At 59.2% G+C, this 10,677-nt stretch overlaps 2 protein-coding genes across 5 annotated transcripts in view; one reads left to right on the top strand and one right to left on the bottom strand.

Moving 5' to 3' along the window:
- The first annotated feature begins 2,575 nt into the window (after positions 1–2,575).
- MFAP2 (microfibril associated protein 2) lies at positions 2,576–8,620 on the top strand. The gene is made up of 9 exons (XM_080655139.1): positions 2,576–2,636; positions 4,856–4,940; positions 6,054–6,140; positions 6,336–6,362; positions 6,442–6,528; positions 6,648–6,692; positions 7,363–7,450; positions 7,595–7,668; positions 7,863–8,620. The coding sequence occupies exons 2-9, from the start codon at positions 4,904–4,906 to the stop codon at positions 7,964–7,966; spliced, it is 549 nt and encodes a 182-aa protein (XP_080511265.1). The 5' UTR covers positions 2,576–2,636; positions 4,856–4,903; the 3' UTR covers positions 7,967–8,620.
- A 922-nt stretch (positions 8,621–9,542) lies between these two features.
- CROCC (ciliary rootlet coiled-coil, rootletin) overlaps positions 9,543–10,677 on the bottom strand; it is a 34,704-nt gene continuing 33,569 nt past the window's right edge. For all 4 annotated transcript variants that reach the window (XM_080656269.1, XM_080656271.1, XM_080656272.1 and 1 more), the window contains one exon: positions 9,543–10,120. In XM_080656269.1, coding sequence (XP_080512395.1) covers positions 10,034–10,120 — 87 coding nt within the window. In that variant the 3' untranslated portion in view covers positions 9,543–10,033. The remainder of the gene's footprint in view (positions 10,121–10,677) is intronic.

The raw sequence follows: 10,677 nt of genomic DNA, 5'->3' as shown, positions 1-10,677 counted from the left end.
CACTACTCCTTCCTGAAAAGCCACCCCCTCTGCTTAGGCCCTTTGGGCCCGGGGCGTGGGTAGAAGCAGCAGAGAGGATCTGGAAGCCAGGACACGAGAGTAGGCAGCTTTGGGGCCTCGATTTCCCCCTTTGACAAGAGAAGGGGGTGGGATTTCTACCAGGCCATTTCCTCTCCTACTTAAGTGGGATTGTGCCTATTAGGGGTGAAGGGCTAAGGGAGGGTACAGAGTGCTGGTGTGGCCCCCAGGGACCATAGCACTCCGGGTGACAAAGGTAACAGACACGGAAGGTGGCAGGTATTCATTCATTCCACAAACCAGCACCGACGAACAAGTGATGCGTGGGACATAACAGCAGTCTCCCTTATCCACAGGGGATATGTTCCTAGACCCCTAGTGGAGGCCTGAAACCATGGATAATACCGAACCCTATATACACAGTCTTTTCCCATGCATACCTATGATAAAGTTTATAAATTAGGCACAGTGGGAGATTAAGAACATAACTAATAAACTAGGTCAGTTGTAACAATGCTATAATAAAAGCTGTGGGAAGGTGGGTTAGTAAATAAAATAAGGGTGACGAACACAAGCACTGTGCTACTGTGACTGGGTCTGAACTGAGACAGCTACTAAGTGACGAACAGGCGGACAGCACGGACACCATGGACAAAGGAGGATTCATGTCCAGCTGGACGGAGTGAGATAGTTTGAGATTTCATCACGCTACTCAGAATGGTGTGCAATGTAAAACTTATGATTGTTTCTTTCTGGAATTTTCTATTTAATATTTTTAGACCGTGATGCTCCAGGGCTAACTGAAACTGCGGAAAGCAAAAGCACAGATAAGGGGGGACTGCTGGACTTAGTCCTGTCTAATAAGATTCAGAGTCTAAGGCAGGGGTCGTCAAACTTTTTAAACAGGGGGCCAGTTCACTGTCCCTCAGACCGTTGGAGGGCCGGACTATAGTTTTAAAAAAAAACTATGAACAAATTCCTATGCGCACTGCGGGCCCGGGACGAGTTGGCTGCTAAGCAGGACAGGCAGTGGCACCCGGCGGGCCAGATAAATGTCCTCGGTGGGCCGCATGTGGCCCGCGGGCCGTAGTTTGAGGATGCCTGGAAGGAATAGGCAGTTGTGGGGAACATGGGGTGAGGGCCTGAATCAAGGGGTACCCCAATCTCCTCCTCCGGGCTGCAGCCCCCTGCCTCAGGCCTAGGCTCCCACGACTAGGCAGGACCAAGGACTGCCCCAGAGGCAGAGGACCTGCACCCCGCACTCAGCCAGTCTCTCCCAGGAGAGTCAAGTGACATTCATTCATTCATTCATTCCACAGATGTTCCCTGAAGAGCTGCTGAGCCTGGCTCTGTGCCTAATGACAAAACCGCAGGCTGAACACAAACTTGTCCCTGTCTTCATGTGGTAGACAAGCTCATCGAATGGTCCCACAGACACGGGCAACAGGACAGCTGTGAGCAGTAAAGCGGAAGGTTCTGGAGCATGACAGGGAGAAAGGGCAGGCTCCTCTGAGGAAGGGAGGGTTCCATCTATAACCAGGAGGAGGAGGACCGCACAGTGTTCAGGAGGAAGAAGAGCTTGAGCAAAGGCCCTGTGGCAGCAGAGAAAGGAGTTTAGGGAGACACGGCCAAAAGGTCATGTGGCTGGAGGGGGACCAAGCAGGGAAGGAGGCAGAACCAGACCAGGATAAAGGGTAGGGCCCTTGCAGGCCACAGGGAAGCTTAGCCTTTACCCTAGGTACCATGGAAGTGGAGGGACGGCTTTATGTAGAAGGGGCCAGGGTCTGAGGCGGGCAGGGGAAGGCAGGGCCCACCTGGAGGTTGTTACAGGGGCCAGGCAAGAGATGGTGGTGGCTTGCACCGCCATGGGGGCAGAGGACAGACTCAAAAGGTATTTTGGAGGCAGAGTTAGTGTCTGCAGCTGTGTTGGATGCAGGTGCTGACGTCAATAGAAACCAGAGTAATAGAAGGATGGTGGGGCCACTCTGGGAAGGAGGACACCTTCCAGGGCCAGGTCTGGGGGAGGGACAGGGGGTCCTGAATTTGAACTTGGGTCCTTGCTGAATCTGATATGGCTTGGGGGACATTGGCAGGCCAGACCTAGCAGGCTGGAGCCCGTGGGCTGAAAGAAATGCTGGTTATGGAAGCCACTCAGCCCAGAGATGATTAAGACGACCCAGAAGGCACAGCCAGAGAGGCAGGAGCAAAAGCAGGCCAGGGAGGGTGTCCTCCAAGCTGGGAGAAGCAAGGCTTTCTTCCGGCTGAGTGGCTCTGGGGGAATCCCCTTTATGAGCCTTGGTTTCCTCCTCTGTAAAATGGGGTTCCACTGACTGCGGGCCAGATGTGGTGGGAGAGAAGGAGAAAGCGTCCTGCACAATTAGGTGCTGAACAGACCTGAGGACCGCTCCGCGGGCGCCTCCCTCCCCAGGTCCGCCCCGAGAAGCCGGTGGAGGACCCGAGGGCGCGGCGACCTGGGCAGCGGCTCTCGCGTTAGGACCCAGCGGATCCGGGGCTGGAAGGCGGACGCCGGCCGTCGGGGGCCCGGAGGGGGGCTCGCAGCGGGCAAAGGGGCGGTTCTGGCGGCGGACTCGGAGCGGGCGGCGGAGTGACCCGGCCAGGTAGGCGCGGGCCGGGCTGCGGGACGCGGCCGGGAGCGCTCGGGGGTCCCGCGCCGCGGGCCGTGGGGGGCGGTGCTCGGCTCTGCGTGTCCCCGATCTGGGGGCAGCCGCTGGCGTCCCTGAGTCCCGGCCATCTGAGCAGATGCTAAGAGGCCACTTGGAAAGTTTTGGGATCGCTTTGGAGGACGCGAGTTGGGAAGGGAGGGGAGCCCGAGTTTGGGGGGGAGCCAAAAGTGGGGGCGTCAGGGACGGGGGCTGCTTTTGTTCTCCCTGGGAGGTTGGAATGTGGCGGGTGAGGTGGGGGTGCGCGCAGGAACCCCGGGAGCGGGGAGACAAAGGGAGATGAGAGGCCGGCAGAGCGGGCCGCCGCTGATTGTTCCCAGCTGTGCGGCCGCAACATCTGGTTTCCTCCCGCCCGGACCCCAGCCCGGCCTCCGCGGGCAGAGCCTCCCCTGGTGAGCTGTGGCAGGCTCTGGGTAGGCCCGCATACCCGCCTCCTGCAAGGGACGCGAAGGGGAGGGGGTGCGCGGCTGTGGAATGGGGTGGAGGTCCTGGTCTCCCCCACACCCCCAAAGCCCACAGTCTGGAAGTGCTGGGAGATGTCCCTTGGGAGGATGCATTACTCCCACCGGACTCTCCCCTCTACAGCCACACCCCTTGCCCTGGGGGCCCCTTTCCCCAAGAAGCCTGGGCCTGGGTGCCAGACCTTCTGGGGAGGAAAAGGCTCCCTGCAGGGGGCTGAGAGCCCAAGGAGGGGCTTTGGGGACAGAGGCCGCCCCCCCACACACACCTCTTAGGGCCCCTTAGGCCCCAACGCGGGGCCTCCTCCCGCGGTGACAGCTGCCGCCAGCCTGGGGCGAGGATGGGATAGTGTAGCCCTGTCCAGAGTTGCAAGGAAGGAAGGGGTCCAGGTGGTTCAGGCCCCTTACCAGGAGGAGGCCAGGGTTTTCAGAATGGGGGTGTGGGGAGCCAGATCCCTGCCTCTGCGGCAACTTAAGCCAAGAGTCTCATCTCTTTCCCTCTACCCCCTCACCCCCCCCCCCATCAATTTCCTCACCCACGTCATCCCGTTGAAGTGAGGGTTAAGGAAGGGAGAGATGATGAACACCTGAGATGGACAGGGAGTCCCAGAAGTCTCAGGGTTGGGAAGAGGGAGGGCACCAGGCCAGTTTCTGCCCCTTTTCTTCCCCTCTCCCTGGTAACACCCCCGGGGCAAAGGTGGCAAGGTTAGGTTTCTGGTTAGCTGTCTGGACGAACTCCCTTTGTTGTGGCGGGAGCGGGGGGCATTCCTGGATAAATGAGCGGCGGGCTCCCTCCCAGCCCTCACAGCTGAAGCTGACAGACTGAGGCTGCCCTCCGCTGAGCTGGGACCGGACGCGGGGACCTGTAGGCTCAGCCAAGTCCACGCTGGGGCCAAGGACTGGAGGCTGCACTCAACCAGGAATTCTTAACTTCAAGAGCCTGGGGGAAGCCATGACTTACTGCGCTGTCCCTACAAAATTACACACACAGCACTTGTCATACAGTGTCAGGGGTACAGCACCCCTAGACTGGGTGACATCATGGCCCCCTCCAGCGCTGCCCTTCTAGGAGCCAGAGAAGCCCTCCTCAGGCTCCACCCTAAGTGCTTCCTGCTGCTGCAGACAAACAGACCACAGTCTCATGAGTCTGATGCACAGCCAGGTCTTGGGAGGCCTGGCAGGAGAGGAATCTTCTAGGGGTGGGAGCCCTGCCCAGGCCTGACTGCCGTAGGGGCCCCTGGGGCCCGTGCACGCATGTGGTGAGCCGTGATGTTGGCCGGACAGGGCTGGGATCCCAAGCAGGGGGCCCGGGGTCAGGATGCACACGATCAGTGCCTTAGACACCTGGGGAGGTGCTGAACCAGAGCGTGGGCATGGGAGTGGCAAGGATCGCAGGATCAGGGCTGGTGGGGGACTAGGGGTGTCCCCTTGCTGGGCAGGGCAGGGTAGGTTCTGTCCATTTGCCAAGATCAGCCCTGGAGCCGAGTTGGAGGTCTTGTCCCTTGGGACTCGAACATTCGATATTACTCCAAGCTAGTCCCTCCTCTAGACTCTGGGCCCTCCATATGCCTGGCTGCTATTCAGGGTGCCGCCTTCTCCAGGCTGCATGTGGGGGCGGGGGGGGGGTGGCGGGGAGCGGAGGTGGGCTCGGCAGCCCCGGTTAGTGCCCTGGGATACAGTTTGCCCCTCCTCTTCCAGCTGTCCTCTGACACCAGCCCCGCCGCCTCACAGCCTCACAGCGTAGCCATGAGAGCTGCCTACCTCTTCCTGCTGTTCCTGCCTGGTGAGTGGCTCCTGGAGACGGGGCTCCCCTTCTGTGGGTGAGCGGGTGAGCGTGAGGCTTGCAGGGGAGGGGGATGGCAGTGAGTCTTTGCTGTGCCCCGTCACCAGAACTCAGCTCCCAGGGTCCCAGGGCCTCCTACCTCCTGGACCTCAGACTGGACTGGCCAGCCCCTCCCAAAGTATGAGGCATTTCCTGGGCCCTTACCCCAGCCGTCCAAGTGGCAGGCAAGGGGGATTCTGGAAAGTGGGAACACACCCTGGCACCCCGAGTCCATGCCTTTCCTCTTACGTACTGACCCTCCCAGAAGTTGATGTGTAGGAGTTGGGGGTACCCAAGGCAGGGAGTCTAGACCCGTTTGGGGCTCAACCCCCTATACCAGTGGTCGGCAAACCGCGGCTTGCGAGCCGCAAATGGCTCGCGAGCTGCAGTTTGCCGACCACTGCTCTATACAATCTCGACCTTAGAGGGGTCCCTGTTGGTCAAGTGAGAGGTTATCAATGGGAATGAAAAGGACCTGCCTCGTCCATCACGCATTCATTTAACAGATATTTGTTGAGCTCCTACTGTGTGCCAGGCACGGGGCTAGGCCCTGGGGATGCAGCGATGAACCAGGCAGACAAGTGCCTGTCCACATGGTGCTGCCAGTCTAGGGAAGGGAGGGCTATATTATCAAGTAGATAAATGTCAGATTGTACTGAGTGCTAGGATAGAAATAAGCAAGAGGATGAGCTAGAGAGGATGGGTGGGCCAGCAAGAGCCTCTTAGCAGAGCTGAAATTTTATTTAAGACCTAAAGGAGAAGGTGACCAGGATCACAGGCCTGGGAGAGTCAGGTGCAAAGGCCCTGGGGCAGGCAGGAGAGTGCTGAGTGCCGGGAGCAGCCATGATGCCAGCATGGGGGAGATGAGCAGGATGAGGTCAATGAGGTGACACAGGACCAGGGAGTGTAAGGGCCATAATGGTTGAGGAAGGAGTTTGGATCCTGTAGATCTAAGAGTCTGGTTGTAGGATGTTAGGGTCTCTTTTACATGCCTGTCTGACCTCCCCAGAAGTGTCTCAGGGCCCCTTGCTGTCCCCATGGGGCACCCCCTCATGCTTTCCCTTCCCACGGCAGGCCTGCTGGCTCAGGGGCAATATGACCTGGACCCACTGCCGCCATTCCCAGACCACGTCCAGTACACCCATTATGGTGACCAGATCGGTAAGGCCTTGCCCTCCCTCCAGGGGCCCCAGACTTCCATGTCATCAAGCTCAGCCAGGGACCTGGTGGGGTTAAGTGATGGGAATCTGGGTTGGGGGTGAAGGGGGTGGTCCCTAGCTCAGTGGTGACCTCCTTTGCCCCTGGGGCTGGGAGATAGCCTGACCCCCACCAATTCCCATTCATTTCTGTTTTCAGACAACCCAGACTACTATGATTATCAAGGTAAAGGGGAGGGGCTGGGTAGGACGGGTGGGCATCTGGGCGGGGGAGGAGCAGGCCCCCTCATCATGTCCTGTTGCAGAGGCCACTCCTCGGCCCTCTGAGGAGCAGTTCCAGTTCCAGTCTCAACAGCAAGTCCAGCAGGAAGTCATCCCGGCCCCCACCTTCGGTAGGCGGCACCCCTGGGAGTGGAGGTCTGTGTGTGTGTGGGGGGGGGGAGCGGTGACCTCACTCGGCCGGGAACAGACCTCTCTCAATGATCTCTGCCTGCCCCTCTCCCAACACCAGAGCCAGGAAACGGGGAGACGGAGCCCACAGAGCCAGGGCCTCTGGGTAAGAGCTCTCTTGTTCCCTGGACTTGGGGTGAAGTGGGATGGGACGCTGGTAGAACAGAGACTGCCAGGCCTTGTGCTCCTGCCCGGGTAGGTGGGGGGTAGGAGGCCTGCTTTAGGCGGCCCCCCTAGGCAGCTCTGGGAAATCCCCCAGCTCCCTGGGCCTGGCCTGAGGTTGAATTGGCAGCAGCCTCAGAGGGGACCTCTGCTCCCAGGCGCTGGGGCGGGGCAGGGAGCGGGTTCCCTTCCTGCCAGCGGTAGTGCTCTGGCAGGCAGGTGACGAGGGGCAGGAAGCCAAGTCTGGCTCAGCAGGCCCCATGCTGCCCCGCATGAGCTCAGTGTGGCTCCTGTGAGGTGGGTGTGGACTTCTGTGACAGTCTGGGTGGGTGTGGATTGGTGTTTGAATTTATGTGTGAATATGTGCTTCTTAAGTGCGGGTGCGAATTTGTCTTTGTATAAATACATTGTACAAAACTGGGCGGCCTCAGGTCCGACAACACTGTGTATGCATGTGTTGGGTGTATGTGTGTGTGTATGTGTCTGGGCCAGAGGGTGCAGAGCATACCTAGACTCTGAGATGAGAGCCAGTCTCTGGTGGGCAAAATCGGGGGCTCCCCCCAGTTCTGGGCCCTCAGCTGCAGCCCCCCAATCTGATCCCACCTGTCACCCAGACTGCCGTGAGGAGCAGTACCCGTGCACCCGCCTCTACTCCATACACAAGCCCTGCAAACAGTGTCTCAACGAGGTCTGCTTCTACAGGTGAGCACAGGCCGGGCATGGGGGAGGGAGCAAAGGGTGAAATTTGGGAAAAGATAATAAATCCTGGAGTTGATTGAGGATTGAGCCCTGGCCTGCGGGGCTGGGCCTGGGTGGGGCTGACACCTCCCTGGCCTCCTCCCCCAGCCTCCGCCGAATGTACGTCATCAATAGGGAGATCTGTGTCCGCACAGTCTGCGCCCACGAGGAGCTGCTCCGAGGTAGGCAGCCCCCGCCCCCAGACCTCTCCCCGCTCCTGCTCACTTGTTACCCATCCTCCTGTCCACCACCTGATGTTTATTAAACAGGTGCTTTGTGCGGGGGGCCACTTCCAGGGGATCCTGAAATCAGAGTGGGGAGCAGTTCCCATCACCCAGCCTCACCCTGACCCCAATTCCTTTCTGCCCCCCAACAGCTGACCTATGTCGGGACAAGTTCTCCAAATGTGGTGTGATGGCCAGCAGTGGCCTGTGCCAATCCGTGGCGGCCTCCTGTGCTAGGAGCTGCGGGGGCTGCTAGAGTGCAGTTGGCACCCCGAGCCCTGGCTCCTCCTCAGATCGGGGCCCTTGGGCCCTGCCTAACCTGGTGCTTTCCTTCCCGCCTGACATTCCTTTTATTCTGTAAAAAGTTAGTGGACTGCGGCCCAGGGGGCTGTCTCAGGCCCCTCCCCAGGCTGTGACCACCCCAGAGGCACAATGGGGGCTCCCCACTGCTCAGTTTTTACCCCCAGATGGGGGGCATCCCAGGCCTCAGTGGGACTGGGCCTCTGAAGTGCCTTCTCGGCCCCTGAGGTAGGCTGTGCCCCTCCCCCCAGCTGGTCTGCTTGGATTTCCTACAGCCCCTGGGCATAGACCACCTGTTTTATACAAAATTAAAACCAACTTTTTACAAAAGATTCAGTCATTTTTCAGAGAACACAAGGTGGGTGGTGGCCAGGTGCCTCCCTGGTCTTGTTATTGAAAACGCTAAGAGGCCCTAGCTGGTGTGGTTCAGTGAATAGAGCGTCAGCCTGCAGACTGCAGGGTCCCGAGTTCGATTCCAGTCAAAGGCACATGCCAGGGTTGCGGGCTCGATCCCCAGTAGGGGTAAGCAGCCAATCAATGATTCTCATCACTGATGTATCTATCTCTCTCTCCCTCTCCCCTCCTCTCTGAAATCAATAAAAATATATTTTAAAAAAACACAACAACGCTAAGAGGCTACCTGGCCTCTTGAGAAGGGACCGTCCAGGCGACCTCAGTTTTGCCTCTGCTGTCCCAGTCCTGCCTCCCCACCCACCGATGTCAGCTCTGACCTGCCAGAAAGATGGCATGGCTGCTGCCCCCAGGGTGACAGCATAGAGAGAAGGTTTAGGGCACAGCTTTCTTGTTGTCAGGGCCCGAGTCCCCATCATCAGAGGGTGCAAGCCCAGGCCGGAGGCGCCAGGACGGAAGCATCAGGGTGTAGGGTGTAAGGAAGGTCAAGGTAGGTGGGCGCTGAGATCAAGGGCTGTGGGAGGAGCGGTTCAGGGTAGAAACAGGGCAAGCCAGTATGCCTCCCTCCGACAGCCTGTGGGGCAGGTTCCCATTCACAGGTGAGCGAGCCAAGCTCTGACAGGTTAAGCCAGTGGTCCGCAAACTCATTAGCCAACAGAGCGGCAAACCGTGGCCCGCGAGCCGCAGTTTGCCGACCACTGGGTTAAGCACCTTTGCCCAAGCTCACTCAGCTGAGCCAGGACCCCACATCCACCCCCAGGCCTGCATTTGTTCACCACGCGGCCTGAGGGGTCCATCAGTATCCAGAGGGTGGGCCTCACCCGGGAGGGGCCGAGGAAGGGACGAGAAAGCTGGGCCTGGAGTCAGGCCGCACAGGTTGGGCCACTGCTCCAAGCGTCAACATCCCCCTGTTAAATGGGGCGGGCGACCCTGGACCCAGGAGGCCTCCCACCCCCACATGCTGAGGGTAGTAAGCACCACAGGCCTTTCTGAAGCTTCCCCCTCCTTGACCCCTCCCTGGGGCGCCCATCCCTCTTGCCCAAGGCCCTACCTGTGTCTCCTCCCATCTACCAGGTGGTCGAGGCACTGATAGTAAAAAAACACTCGGTACAAACCATTTTAGAAAATAGGGTCTTGTAAAAAACACAAACAGTTCTCAACAGTTAACATTATAAAAAGGTACAAAAATACAGGGGCTCTGAACTCTAAGGAATTTCCTGACAAACACTCTGAACTAAGGCAGAGAGACCCCTGGGAAGCCAGGGCAGGGCCTGGGTACCCCTCCTCCTTCCCATGAGCCCATGCTCCAGGGGCCTGCTTCAGGGCCGGCCACCCTGACCCTGACTTTGGCTCAGCCACTTAGCAAGGACCTAGTAGAGTCTGGAGTGGCTCACCTGGGAGGGGCTGGACTGAGGGGGGCCCATAGACAGCACGTGGCTCTGATGATGCTGAGAAGCCACTGCTGGATCGGGCCTGCACTGGAGCCCCCCACCTCCCGGAACTGCCATCTGGCTCATCCTCGCCCCATCTGAGCTCTGGTGGCCCCGGCTCTTGAGTGGATTGTGCTGGAGAGGAGGCTCTCTTCTGCCCCAGGTACCGGCCGGGAAAGGGCTCATTTCTCTGGGGGCCCAGAGGCGGGGGAGAAGGACGCTGAGCTCCTCCGAAGCTCCTGCTGCAAATGCCCCTTCAGTGTGGACACCTGGAGAAGAGAGAGGGTAGAGCCTGACCGGCCGGCCCAGGTCCTCAGCCTGATTGCAGAGAAAGGGGGTGATTGCAGCTGGGACCCCGGGAAAAAACTCTCATTTGGAACCAGGGTGTTTCCTTCCCTTCTCATTCTATTCCCCGGTATAATCAAGAGTCCTCTGACTGCTCAGCATCTCTTTGGGGCCACCCCATCCCCTCATCACTCAGATGGGCCTGGCACTAGCCTGACTCGGGGTGGAGCGCAGACCCAGGCCTGGTTTAGCGAACCAGACTTCCCTGTAGACACGTGCCCAGGTGGCATGGTCAGTAAGGGGCTGGGATGGAAGCTGGTCAATGAGAAGCAGCCCTGGGACCTTTGCTGTTGCTCCACTCCACCCCCCACCCCCCTCCCCCCGGGATCAAGGGTGGTTGGAATAACCTGAGCGGGAGCTCCCGAGGCCACCTGCACTCAGGGAGAGGGCCTGCCTGGAGCCGGAGCCAGAGCCATGGCAGGGGACTGAGTTCCAACGACAGCACTTAAGCTCGTGTTCAGCCACGGCAGACACCCACTGG

This window comes from Plecotus auritus (genome assembly GCF_963455305.1).
Source record: "Plecotus auritus genome assembly, chromosome: 2".
Taxonomy (NCBI): Eukaryota; Metazoa; Chordata; class Mammalia; order Chiroptera; family Vespertilionidae; genus Plecotus; species Plecotus auritus.
Note: the sequence above shows the minus strand (reverse complement) of the source record. Positions and strands in the feature narration are given on the sequence as shown.

Coding starts and splice junctions, on each gene's coding strand:
- MFAP2 (XM_080655139.1), top strand. CDS start 4,904: ATGAGAGCTGCCTACCTCTTCCTGCTGTTCCTGCCTG. Junction 4,941..6,053: donor CTTCCTGCTGTTCCTGCCTG/GTGAGTGGCTCC, acceptor TTCCCACGGCAG/GCCTGCTGGCTCAGGGGCAA. Junction 6,529..6,647: donor CATCCCGGCCCCCACCTTCG/GTAGGCGGCACC, acceptor TCCCAACACCAG/AGCCAGGAAACGGGGAGACG.